This window comes from Carassius gibelio, chromosome B20 (assembly GCF_023724105.1).
Source record: "Carassius gibelio isolate Cgi1373 ecotype wild population from Czech Republic chromosome B20, carGib1.2-hapl.c, whole genome shotgun sequence".
Lineage (NCBI taxonomy): Eukaryota > Metazoa > Chordata > Actinopteri > Cypriniformes > Cyprinidae > Carassius > Carassius gibelio.
This window is the reverse complement of record NC_068415.1, coordinates 12,566,849-12,578,506: the sequence shown is the minus strand read 5'-3', so window position 1 is coordinate 12,578,506 and position 11,658 is coordinate 12,566,849. Positions and strand designations below refer to the sequence as shown.

Here is an 11,658-nt window from a genome sequence, read left to right as displayed (position 1 = left end):
TGATTTCTTATAGGCTAATTGAGATTTTGTCAACCACTTTACTGCTTTAATTTCTCAGATGTCTGACTTTATTTTTGCATATGAGAAAAATGCCCGATAAAAATTGACAAAGCATTTTGCTTTGAATAGTTGCCAAATATAAGAAAAAAGTAATTGTGAGAAATAAAGCCACACAAGAATAAACACATAATGGGTTTAACATATTTCAAAACAATTTAGGCTTATATAAAACAGCTGTGCTGCAATAATGCATTTAGAAGCCACCGTTAGTAATAAGTAGCCATCAAGTACAAATTCAACCTTGCCAGATACTGCAAGTCTCCAAAGCAATTTGTGAATGGTTTACTAGAAGAAAAAACTGAAAATGGACCTACAATGAAACAAGTAAAGCAAATGAGTGAGAGAGTCAAAGGCATTTTATACATTATGGATGGTAATAGCTCCTTAGTAATAAAACAAAGGCTTACAATTGAACCCTTTTCAGATTAACCTGAAATGCGTTTATAATTAAGATATTTTTAGGATGGACAAAATGATCTTCATTACAGGGCAGAGGCACAGGGAAGCTTGTCTTCCATTACCATCTTTCTTTACAGCAGTGTTATCCAGTGTTACAAATCAGTCCTGTTCCAGCATCTTAAAATGCATTGCACATTTCATTGTCTTTTTCTTTTGAATGGCACAAGGATTATATTGCAATGCAGTGCCTTTCAGCTGAGAGCTCCTTCACATTATGTTTTATTGTTTCAGGCCATTCTTAACGTCCATTCCTCTTTGTTTGCGTCAAGTAAAGAGTCAAAGGCTGCAATGCAGATCACAATCTGCCTCTCCAAGGCTGTCATTGTTAAATGGCTGGTTAAGTCTCAATGTCCAATGTCTCTTGTACTACTGGGCTACAGGGATTTGCTTTACAGGCACGTTCTCTTGTGCTTGCTGGCTGGTGCTGGGTACATCAATGTTGGGATCGTCATCCACCTGGTAGCATTTTCCCAGGTTCTTGATGATGTTGAAATTATAACGTGCAGTGTCCGCAATGCTGTTCTCCAGAAGCCAGCCATCAGACTCAGAGTCAGGGTCTCCTAACCTCAGCACATTCTCCATGGCCGTCTGAAGATAGCGTACTCCTGTCAACACTGACACCTAGAGAGAGAAAGGAGAAAAGGTTTAAGAAAACGAAGAGGCTATAAGTGTTTCTTGCTTATAGAAGGAGGGGTTGCAGTTTCAAATCTCTCTCAACTGACTTTTTATTTTTTATTTTTTATTAAACCATCTGCATCTGTCAGTCAGTAGATATCTGAAAACCCTTGCATTCGACTGGAGATGTTAGACCAATCCATAATGAAAAAATTGTTATAATAGGGATAGATAGATAGATAGATAGATCGAAATACATTGAAGTCTGTAGTAATGGCTGCTGCAAATTCAGTTTTGCCATCAGAGGAATACAATTATATATATATATATATATATATATATATATATATATATATATATATATATATATATATATATATATATATATATATTAAAATAGAAAACAGGCTTAATATCACACCTCAAAAAGCCAGATGATGAGAACTATTAAGCCAATGGACTGCATTATCTGTGTGTAGTGCTCCAGCAGTGCCTGTCTGCAGCCCCTCCGGTTCAGGTTCAGCTCCTCCTTCTGGTATTCGTAATTATAGTGTGCTGAGTTGTTAGTGATTTGATGCTGGATGCAGGGACGAGGAGAATGCAGGCCACAGCAGCTAAATGGCACTCCGTCGATCAGATACTTCCCCTCCACATTACTCCGCAGTCGTCTGAAGAAGAGTAGAATGCATTAAATAACTTTCTGCAACAATTTTAGTAAACCTGCAGTGGTGGCCAGAATTATTAGAACACTAGTATTTTCACCAGATAAAAAATGGTTTTAAGTCAGTTATGTCTGGCTTTTGCTGTAGTGTCACTAGGAATATCACTTTACATTTCCATACAGACCCCTCACTAATGTAAGAAGCACCCTCAGTGATTTGATTCTGGAGCCGGTGGCCTGACATTTTATCTTACCTTTCAGATTTTCCTACCCAAGTTCACTGCCCATGGGCACATCAATATTGCATCCTTTCCCTCATACTAAACAACATTAATTTATCTGCATTACTGTAAGGGTAGGTTCAGGGTTGGGGTAGGTGTAGACGTTAATAAACCATAACTTTACAGTAGCATTGTAATACCCACTGTTTTAGTGGGAGGTAGGAAAATCTGACAGGGTAGAACAAATCGACAGAACAGCGGGCCTGTTTCCAAACATTCATTTTGCCATTAATTGTAATAATCCAGGCAGGCAGTGCTCCACAAAGAGATCTGATCTCATCCTCATCAGTCTGTCTGGAGTGACATGAAGAAACATAACAAACTGAGACAGACTAAATCCAGAAGAATTGTGGCAAATGTGGTCTCCTGAAGCATCTTGGAAACGTTGTCACAGCTCTTCTGGATTTAGTCTGTCTCAGTTTGTTATGTTTCCTCATGTCATTCCAGACAATGTAGATGAGATCACTGTGGAGCACTGGCTGCTGTCAGACTCCTGATATTTTCTACTGACAAACTACAGCAAAAGATAAAAATAACTGACTTAAAGCCATTTTTTAGTTGGTGGAATTACTAGTGTTCTAATAATTATGGCCACCACTGTATGTTTATGGTATACCCAAAATAAATACTATGTTGTCATTTACTCACCCTCATGTTGTTCCAAACTTGTATGGCTTTCTTTCTAGTGGAACACATTAAAAAATGTCTGTTGAAAGTCAGAGTGGTTGGGTGTTATTTTGGACTTGGCTGACTTTCCTTGTATGGACAAAGTCAACTGAAAGAAAAATTCTTCAAAATATTCTCTTTTGTGTTCCACAGAAGACAGAACATCATACAGGTTTGGAATGACATGAGGTGATTAAATGATGTTTTCATTGTAGGTGAACAATGACTTTAACCGCTTAATATTAAAGTGCATTGTGGTTAGAAATGGACTTACTCCGCAACTCCGCTATCAGTCATATCCAGGTAGCGGTTGCTGATCCACTGAATGTGAAACCAGTCTCGATATCCTTCGTTGCCACAGCACTGAAACTGCATTTGCAGCATGTCCATTGTGCGTTTGATGTAGCAGCGGCCTGGCATGTCCGTATCTTTATAGTAGCGCATGGCGTCACGTAAGCCCAAAAACAGTGACTCCTCCAGATCATTACGCATGCTATAGCACATCAATGCTCCCACGAGGATACAAAATGTAAAGAAAAAGGTACATATGATGTAAGGCAGCATCAGCAGCTTCCATCGCAGGAACTTGGTAGTGTCCACACAGTCATAGCAGATCTTTCCCCCAAGGAAGTTGATCGCACAGGCAGTCAAGCCAACAAAGATAAGCATGTTTGGCACTGACACAATCTCTTTTGACATCAGCTCCCGTCTCTTCACAATCTCCACCTTTAAGAACAGACCCAGGCTGAAAAGCGTGACTCCAGTTACCACAGACACCCAGTTCAATACCCATAAAACCTGGGCCAGTTTGTCTCTGTTTGTCTTCGTAAATGTCACTTTTAAGACTGCCATTGTTGCTTTTATTTGTCTCAGTGGTAATTTTTTTTGTGTCCAGGTGTAAAGCTCATTTTATTTTAGGGTGATAAAACATACTGGGTAAATGGGAGAAGACAGGAAATATGTTCCACAGGGAATAGGAAAGTAATCAGGGAGAGAAGGCAAAGAGGGCCACATAAGCAGCTTAGGTTAGGTATTTTTACACTCCTGGATGACGGCCTTAGCTTCATAATAGCACAGGTACTGAAATTAAGATAAAAATGAAACAAAATAAATACATGCATAGTTTACAATGTCTGAAAATGGCCATTTAATATATACTGTATATATTTGTAAATTTCTATAACTATACTATATACTAATATAATGATACGTACTGAAAGATTATTTCTGAGTTGTATGTGCAAGCTTATTTGAGTTCAGTAAATGTAGAAATGTCAATTCTTTTGTTAATATATTTATGTTTATAAGGCAACTGTGGCTCATAGTTATTTTTTGTTTTAATACTTATTGAGTATGCGTATGGAGTTAGGTGTAAGTAATCAAGATATTGTCAGCTTGTCAAATGTAAAGTGAATTCCACGTACACAGTCAAAAATCATATTATAAATTATAATTTAACAAATTACAAATAGCATTTTTGACATTAGATGCTACAGAAGGCCATTATATGTTATTCTAGGCACTATTATAATTTAATACCATTCTAAGTTGTATTCATACAACCCCCACCCATTTAAAACCACATAACTTACCTACCCAGATATCAAGTAGCTGAATATGGGCTTGCAATCCATGGATCTTGATTGTAGATGCTGTCATATTGCCTTTTTTGGCATATTTCAGGTAAGGGACCACAGAAGAGGTGAGGAGCAGGTTGAGAGTGAATTGTGTCCAGACTCACTGTGACCTCCACCTAATCCATTTATCCTCAGGATTTAACAGAACTCTTCCAAGCCATCTGGGCCAATCCCAAACGAATAACAATGCTAACACGTTCAACAAGACGTCCACTCTACTGAACAGAACATGGGATATATTATAGTTCTCTTATACTGAATTATTATTCTTTTCTCATTTTGTTGTACAATATTTACTCTTTCTAAATATAATTTATTTAGTTCATATTTAATATTTTCAGCAGTTTACGTAACGATGCTATCATTGCAGTCAAAACGTACAAATGTTAAAAGATGCTGTGAATGCAGGGGTGACATTTGTAGTCGTCGTCCAATAACATTATGCAGGGATCCATCCCCGTCATGCGCAGTAGCCAAAAGCAGTCGCCGGAACGATGGCCGTCGATAATTTTCTCTTTGGCCAGTGTATTCTTTATTTTTTAGCATTTCTTTTCGGTTTCATTTCCGTTGTACCGCTCTCTGAAAACAGCGATGACTTCAAGGGGAAATGTCTGCTGTTTACTGAGGGGATGTGGCAGAATGAGAACATGACAATGGAGAAACAGCGCTTTATAGTTGAAGAATGGGGACCAGAGTCATCCTGCCGCTTCATCACTTTCGTGGGCATCGTGTCTCTCATCCTGTCCGCCGTACAGGCGTGGCGGACCTTTTTCTTCCTCTGCAAAGGCCACGACGAGTAGGCAGCCCATTATTCACTCAGACCGCATTGCATATTAAAACATTCCAATCAATAAATTATGTGTTGTTTATTTGATGTCTTCACATCTCCTGCAGCTCTCTTTTCCATGCCTTCTTGAATCTGCTCCTGTGCTTGTTGGTGGTATTTGTGGTGTTTGTAGCTTGTACCATATCCAGTGTTGGCTTCAGTTCATGGTGTGATGCTGTCACTGAAAATGGAGCCATGCCCAGCAGGTAAACTGTTTTAAACCATTTTAAATCAGTTAGAATCAAGCAATATCACACAAGAGTGCAGCACTGTCTCATGGATGGGAAACAGTCATGCTGTTATTTAGTAGGCTATTACAAAGACCAAGCATATTTTTATGCTTATAGTAGCCTAATATAATCAAAATGTTAATAATAGTAATAATGAAAATTGGGTGATTTTTTTTAAATTAAGCTCTAAAATTTCTTCTCTGCCTTTAATTTATACATTTCCAAAATGTAGTCACTTTCAAATTACTTTTGCTTTAAGGCAGCTGTATGCAGTTTTTTGTATTTAGCAAAGTGTTTGTGAAATGAATCCTTCATTTCAACGGTCTTTTTGAAGTGTCCAGTTATGAAATTTTGGTTTGGAATGACCCTTCTCGTTTATCCTGTTTGAAATGCAGTGATATACTCCCAGAACAGATATTTGGAGGGAGTGTGTGAAAACAAAACAAAAAACAAAAGCCATTAGTCTTATTAGAAGTCCGTGTTCCATCACAATGATTTAGAAACTTCTAGGTAAAAAAAAACTTATGGTTGCTTTAAATTTGGTTTATTTCATTCGACAGTTGTAAGGATCTGCAAGACACAGATTTAGAGCTTGGTGTTGACAACAACTCCTTTTATGACCAGTTTGCCATTGCACAGGTAAACATTAATCTTAAAATTACATTCACAAGCAGATATTTACAGTATATATTTCATGAGTCTCTTGTACATAATCTCAGCTTGGTACTAATATGTTCTTTGTTTCACAGTTTGGCCTGTGGTCAGCCTGGTTATGCTGGTTTGGTCTAACAGTACTAGCCTTCCTAAAGGTTTACCATAACCACCGGCAGCAGGAGCTGCTAGACAGTCTTGTTCAAGAGAAGGAGCTCCTGCTAGGTCATCCTTTACAGAAGAGTTCTTACAACAGGAATGCCATGATTTAAACAAAATCTCTCATGTAGTCCATTTACACTGCACGAGTCAGTTTATGGGAGGAGAATTAAATCCTCCGAACAAACATATTTTTTTTATAAATCATATATCAATCTTTAGATCTGAGTCTTAGTAGATTAAATATTAGCTATGCTCATGTATAAATAAATGATCAGAGAACACGTCATATTCAAAACAGATAGCAGAGTTAGTTTCTACTGTTGTTTAGAAACATCCTTACAGAACTCTCATCAAACTCTTCATGGAATTATCTTTATATTCACTCTTATTTATACATATAAAACACTGTCTGTGAGATATTACGTTGTACCTAATTCTCTTGATAAGGCAGCTGTGCATTAAGGAGACTCAGTAAAGTGTAAATGAGGATGCTGTCTTTGAGCAGATGTCACAGCTTCACAGTTCACTTAGATATGAAATGTAAAGTCTGCTTCACTTAGAAACAAATACTGCCTTTACTGTACATGGGAGCAAAATATAACCAGAAATAAAACTGAATAATTTCTCGTATGCAGTCTTTATTCTGTTACATAGGTGCAGAGTTTATCTTTTGCTTTTAGCTAACACAATCTAAATTGGAAAATATTTGATTGCTTTTCCTTAATATTGCAGCTCCTTTATATTATATTTTAATAATATATATAAAAACTATTTTGTTTTGTTGTGGTACTTTTTTAGAAATGCAACTGGAATTTTAATTTTAGTGATATTATGGCACCTCATACATCCTAAATAATATTGAGTATTTAAATTGATCGTGCATTCTAGACTACCATTCTTTAATGCATGCTAGTCTAGTGCAACCCACTGGTCTTTGTGAAATTTTGCAGTTTCATTGTCTCCGTCACCACCAAGTGGCTGATAAAAGAAATTGCTACACAAACAGCTTTGTTAATTTTCTTTTTTCTTTTTTAATCAATTTGCGACATAATGTGATTGTTGTAATTATTATAATGTGATTGTGACCGTTGATACCATATCAATTCTTTGGTGATAATCCCACATAAACACTCTAAAAAAAGTACAAATATAAAACACCATGTAGAAAACAAACATATTCAATAAAACTACATTAACCTGGATACGTTATTAGGTCAATTCAGGTAAAAAGTTGTTTATTCAGCAATACATGCATCAGAAAATATATTCTATCAAATTATACAAATGGTTCAAAAAAGCTTTACATTTACAGTACATTTTAACAGTTAGCAGACATAAGACCTAAGTGATTAAAAAAAATGGAAAATATATGTAGATCCATAACATATATCTACACACACACACACACACACACACATATATATGTATATATATATATGAGTGAAGGGTTCCGATGCAAAAACTAAGTGCCGTCTGGTTTTTTCTGAAAATTATACAAAACATTTACATTTACAATTATTTTAACAGTTAGCAGAGCACACACCTAAGTTATTTATAAGTGGAATATATATATATATATATATATATATATATATATATATATATATATATATATATATATATATATATATATATATATATTCAGAAAAGTACATTGAAATGACTGAACATAAACATAGGAGCCCGATAAAAACGCTAATTTTAGATAAAATTTTTCGATGGCACTTAGAGGCTGAAAGCAGATGCAGATATTTAACATAAGTTCTTACATATGCTAGATTCTTGTCTCTGGACTTATGGCATTTCTGATATCTTCATTTCTCCGTTGTGAACATTAATTCTGTTTGGATGAAAGGAGAAAAATAAAGGAGGAGAATGATTAGCCTACAGAGTAACAATTCCCCGCTTAAAATGCACTCCTGGTTTTAAAGATTTGAAATGTCAATCACCTTCTTTTGCACTGTGGTAAGACCTTGTACCAACCGATGCGCCACACAGCAGTGCGTAAAGACGGACTTCCCCAAATGTATAGCCCCGAAGTAGACAGTGCATTGAAACGAGCCAGTATTAAAAACGGGTTCGTGCCATCGCTTTTAGAATAAATGCCGTATTTAGAAACTTGCTTTACCATTATGTTTATAAAAGTAGGGTACCAGAAGATTAAAAAACTAATAACGACGACTATTATAATCTTTATAGACTCTGCCTTGCTGTCTCTCTCCGCACTTGGCGGGTCTCGTGCAACTTGATGTTTGGCAACGAAGAACAGTTTAATCGTCATCCCCACATTTGTCAACACGACAATTTGTAACAAGGTGACGGTGTATGAAAAAAACTGGTTTGCTATTAAACCTGGCATAAAATTCTTCACAAGTTGGTTAAGAACGCAAGCGTGGAACCAGCAGTACGAACAGACACAAATGACTACAGTGCGTGAGACGAAGCGCTCGTAGATGAAAGGATAACACACGGCGCAGTATCTATCAAACTGAGCAAACATGAAGACTAAAAGGTTTACACCGAGGAAAGACGGTAAAATATTGTAAGTTCCGTTTCTGGAAGGGAATCCCTCTTGAACGTCAAAAAGACCCGAGTAATAAGCATACAGGCCCGTAATAACGTCACTCATGCTTGTGCTCAGCATAAACATGAATCTGTTCTGAATTCGTAGATGCTTCGTTTTTAGGATCCCGATGACTACAGATCCTGAGAGCAGAACCGCACTTGTGGAGAATATGATGTGGTAAGCATATAGGATGTAGTGTCCAGGTTCGGAGAAGTCAACAGAGAGTTGAATGCGAGAAACGGTGGCGTTTGCGAAGAGAGTCTGGGCGTTCATGCTAAGTCAACAACTCAGATCTGGTTTATAGAGTGGAAAACTATTTTTAAAGGAGAGAAAAATCACGTCAGACCCCCAAGTGAGCCATGTGTGACAGGTGTTGTGTGGCCTTGTCTAGGGACAAATGTTGGCTGCTATTTGTTTACTGATCCGAACTGATGTCGTACACCTTGGGCTTTTTTAATGAAATGTTTGTTAGTTTGTTTAAAACATGGTCTTTTACACTTATGGCAGTGGTAGCTTGTCCAGGCCAGGCCTATGCTAAGATAAAAAATTATGTTGAGATAATGTGTTTGGTGTGGGGGTGGACAAATGAAGGTTACTTATCCTACTGCACATATAACCATATCCATTTTAAAATAAAAATCATAGTTATGATTTATTTATACAGTGGAGAAAATATTAATTTTGATCAATGCTGATTTTGTAAATTTGCCCACTTGATGAAGGGTCTGTAATTTTCATGGTAAGTTTATTTTAACATATAGGGAGATAAGCAGAAAAAAACACACTATATAAAGGTCAGAAATTAATGAGTGAAATAAGTATTTGATCCCCAAGCAAAACATGAATTAGTAACAGGTGCAGAAACCCTTGTTGGTAAGCACAGGGGTAAGACTTTTTTTTGTATTTGGTCACCAGGTTTGCACACATCTAAGGAGGGATTTTGATCCATTCCTCTTTACAGATTCTCTCTAAATGCTTAAAGGGATAGTTCACCCAAAAAGGAAAATTATGTCATTATTGACTCACCCTCATGTCGTTCCAACCCCCTAAGACCCCTGTTCATCTTCGGAACACAGTTTAAAATATTTTAGTTTAGAGCTTTGAAGCATTGAAAATACATTTTGGTCCAAATATAGCAAAAACTATGACTTTATTCAGTATTGTCTTCTCTTCCGGTCTTTTGTGAGTGCTGTCCACTGCAGTGTAGTGATATCCGGTTTGTGAACGAATCACTCGATGTAACCAGATCTTCTTGAACCAGTTCACCGAATCGTACTGAATCGTTTGAAATGGTTCATGTCTCCAATAAGCATTAATCCACAAATGACTTAAGCTGTTAACTTTTTTAATGTGGTTGACACTCCCTCTGAGTTAAAACAAACCAATATCCTGGAGTGATTAATGTACACAAACAGTAAACTGACTGAACTGCTGTGAAGAGAGAACTGAAGATGAACACCGAGCCGAGCCAGATAACAAACGAAAGATTGACTCGATCTGAAATCTAAAATATCTTAAACTGTGTTCCGAAGATGAACGGAGGTCTTACGGGTTTGGAATGACATGAGGGTGAGTCATTAAGCTTTTCACATGTACGATCGATCAGTCTTGGCTGGTCCCTGAAGCGTATGATCACACCAGTTTGATTAGAACTTTCAGTGCGTCACGTCATCAACTGCTGAATTTAAATCCACTTTCGCAATTCGGCTGGCGCAGAGCCAGATCGGACGCGCTGATCGCTTCTCATATTATCACAAATATTCAGTATTTTCAACCATTTAATGCTTATTTAAAGTTTCAGACATTTAAATACACATAAGTTCTAGCAAAAATATACATTTATAGTAGTAAAATATTCGCTGATGTCTGTGGAAACTAGGGATGTCCCGATCAGGTTTTTTTGCCCTCGAATCCGAGTCATTTGATTTTGAGTATCTGCCGATACCGAGTCCCGATCCGATACTTCTATAATACATAAAAAAAGAATAAATAAGAATGAAAAAAAAACAGATCCAGGATGTTCAATAAATTACATTTAGAAATATATTCAAATATAAAACAGCTATTTTAATGTCTTTGTGTTTGCATAAGTTTCTGTTTTCCTGTGAGCGCCACGCTTTTGTCCATATTAGGAATTTCCTGATATCAGCACGAGAGTGCACTCCGGCTTCGAGTATGAATAAAACACACACTGCATGAGAGTTTAGCGCTCTGTGATGTTCATCTCACTGTATTCTGGGTCCAAATGAAATGCACAGACTATCATGTCTCTTTGAGTTTGAATCTATATTTATTCACACCAGCTCTTGAAAACATGCCGCACAAATTGCTGTTTCTGTGTGGAGTCAAAAGGGTCTAACTCTGTGCCACCGCATAACTAAAGATGTGTTAAAAATGTATGAGAATATATATATATATATATATATATGTATATATATATATATATATCCGAGTCCTGATCAGGAGGTAACGCCCGATTCCGATCAAGTCTGAAACCACGCGATCGGGCCCTATTTCCGATCATGTGATCGGATCTGGACATCCCTAGTGGAAACGGCAATAATGATGCTTACAAATATAATCTGACGACATGTTTTTATTGATATCATATACAGATTGTGAAGGTAACTAAAGTTTACTCTGCTTTTCTTTCAGTTTATCGCAGACTTACTTTTATGTGTGTTTGGGAGGAGGATAAATGTGCGTGGTGTAAATCCCACAGCTTGGATTCAGCGCAAACTAACATGCCGGTGCCTCTCACCTGGTATAGATAAACTAAAGTGACATGACATTCAGCCAAGTATGGTGACCCATACTCAGAATTCGTGCTCTGCATTTAACCCA

General features: G+C 37.0%; 3 protein-coding genes across 4 annotated transcripts; 1 reads left to right on the top strand and 2 right to left on the bottom strand.

Moving 5' to 3' along the window:
• Positions 1–325: 325 nt before the first annotated feature.
• Positions 326–4,506, bottom strand: prph2lb (peripherin 2-like b). Of its 2 annotated transcripts, none has more exons than XM_052586631.1 (4): positions 4,335–4,506; positions 3,017–3,822; positions 1,556–1,802; positions 326–1,140 (listed from the first exon to the last, which is right to left on the bottom strand). In XM_052586631.1, exons 2-4 carry the CDS (start codon positions 3,592–3,594, stop codon positions 886–888), a joined length of 1,080 nt encoding a protein of 359 aa, XP_052442591.1. In that variant the 5' UTR covers positions 3,595–3,822; positions 4,335–4,506; the 3' UTR covers positions 326–885. The 2 variants fall into 2 exon arrangements, with proteins under 2 accessions (XP_052442591.1, XP_052442590.1); XM_052586630.1 differs by having other exon boundaries at positions 4,339–4,506.
• A 191-nt stretch (positions 4,507–4,697) lies between these two features.
• tmem179aa (transmembrane protein 179a, genome duplicate A) lies at positions 4,698–6,878 on the top strand. The gene is made up of 4 exons (XM_052586632.1): positions 4,698–5,175; positions 5,274–5,411; positions 5,996–6,074; positions 6,185–6,878. The coding sequence occupies exons 1-4, from the start codon at positions 4,874–4,876 to the stop codon at positions 6,356–6,358; spliced, it is 693 nt and encodes a 230-aa protein (XP_052442592.1). The 5' UTR covers positions 4,698–4,873; the 3' UTR covers positions 6,359–6,878.
• Positions 6,879–8,193: 1,315 nt separating this feature from the next.
• LOC127983521 (melatonin receptor type 1B-B-like) lies at positions 8,194–9,087 on the bottom strand. Its single transcript, XM_052585714.1, has one exon. The coding sequence runs from the start codon at positions 9,085–9,087 to the stop codon at positions 8,194–8,196; it is 894 nt and encodes a 297-aa protein (XP_052441674.1).
• Between the last annotated feature and the right edge of the window lie 2,571 nt (positions 9,088–11,658).

What these genes read in the sequence shown, in the direction of transcription:
- prph2lb (XM_052586631.1), bottom strand. Translation starts at nt 3,594, where the DNA reads ATGGCAGTCTTAAAAGTGACATTTACGAAGACAAACAGAGACAAACTG. An exon ending in ACTGATAGCGGAGTTGCGGA is followed by an intron (nt 1,803 to 3,016) that starts GTAAGTCCATTT and finishes ACTCTTCTTCAG; the next exon opens with ACGACTGCGGAGTAATGTGG. An exon ending in TCATCATCTGGCTTTTTGAG is followed by an intron (nt 1,141 to 1,555) that starts GTGTGATATTAA and finishes TTCTCTCTCTAG; the next exon opens with GTGTCAGTGTTGACAGGAGT.
- LOC127983521 (XM_052585714.1), bottom strand. Translation starts at nt 9,087, where the DNA reads ATGAACGCCCAGACTCTCTTCGCAAACGCCACCGTTTCTCGCATTCAA.
- tmem179aa (XM_052586632.1), top strand. Translation starts at nt 4,874, where the DNA reads ATGGCCGTCGATAATTTTCTCTTTGGCCAGTGTATTCTTTATTTTTTA. An exon ending in AATGGAGCCATGCCCAGCAG is followed by an intron (nt 5,412 to 5,995) that starts GTAAACTGTTTT and finishes TTCATTCGACAG; the next exon opens with TTGTAAGGATCTGCAAGACA. An exon ending in ACCAGTTTGCCATTGCACAG is followed by an intron (nt 6,075 to 6,184) that starts GTAAACATTAAT and finishes TTTGTTTCACAG; the next exon opens with TTTGGCCTGTGGTCAGCCTG.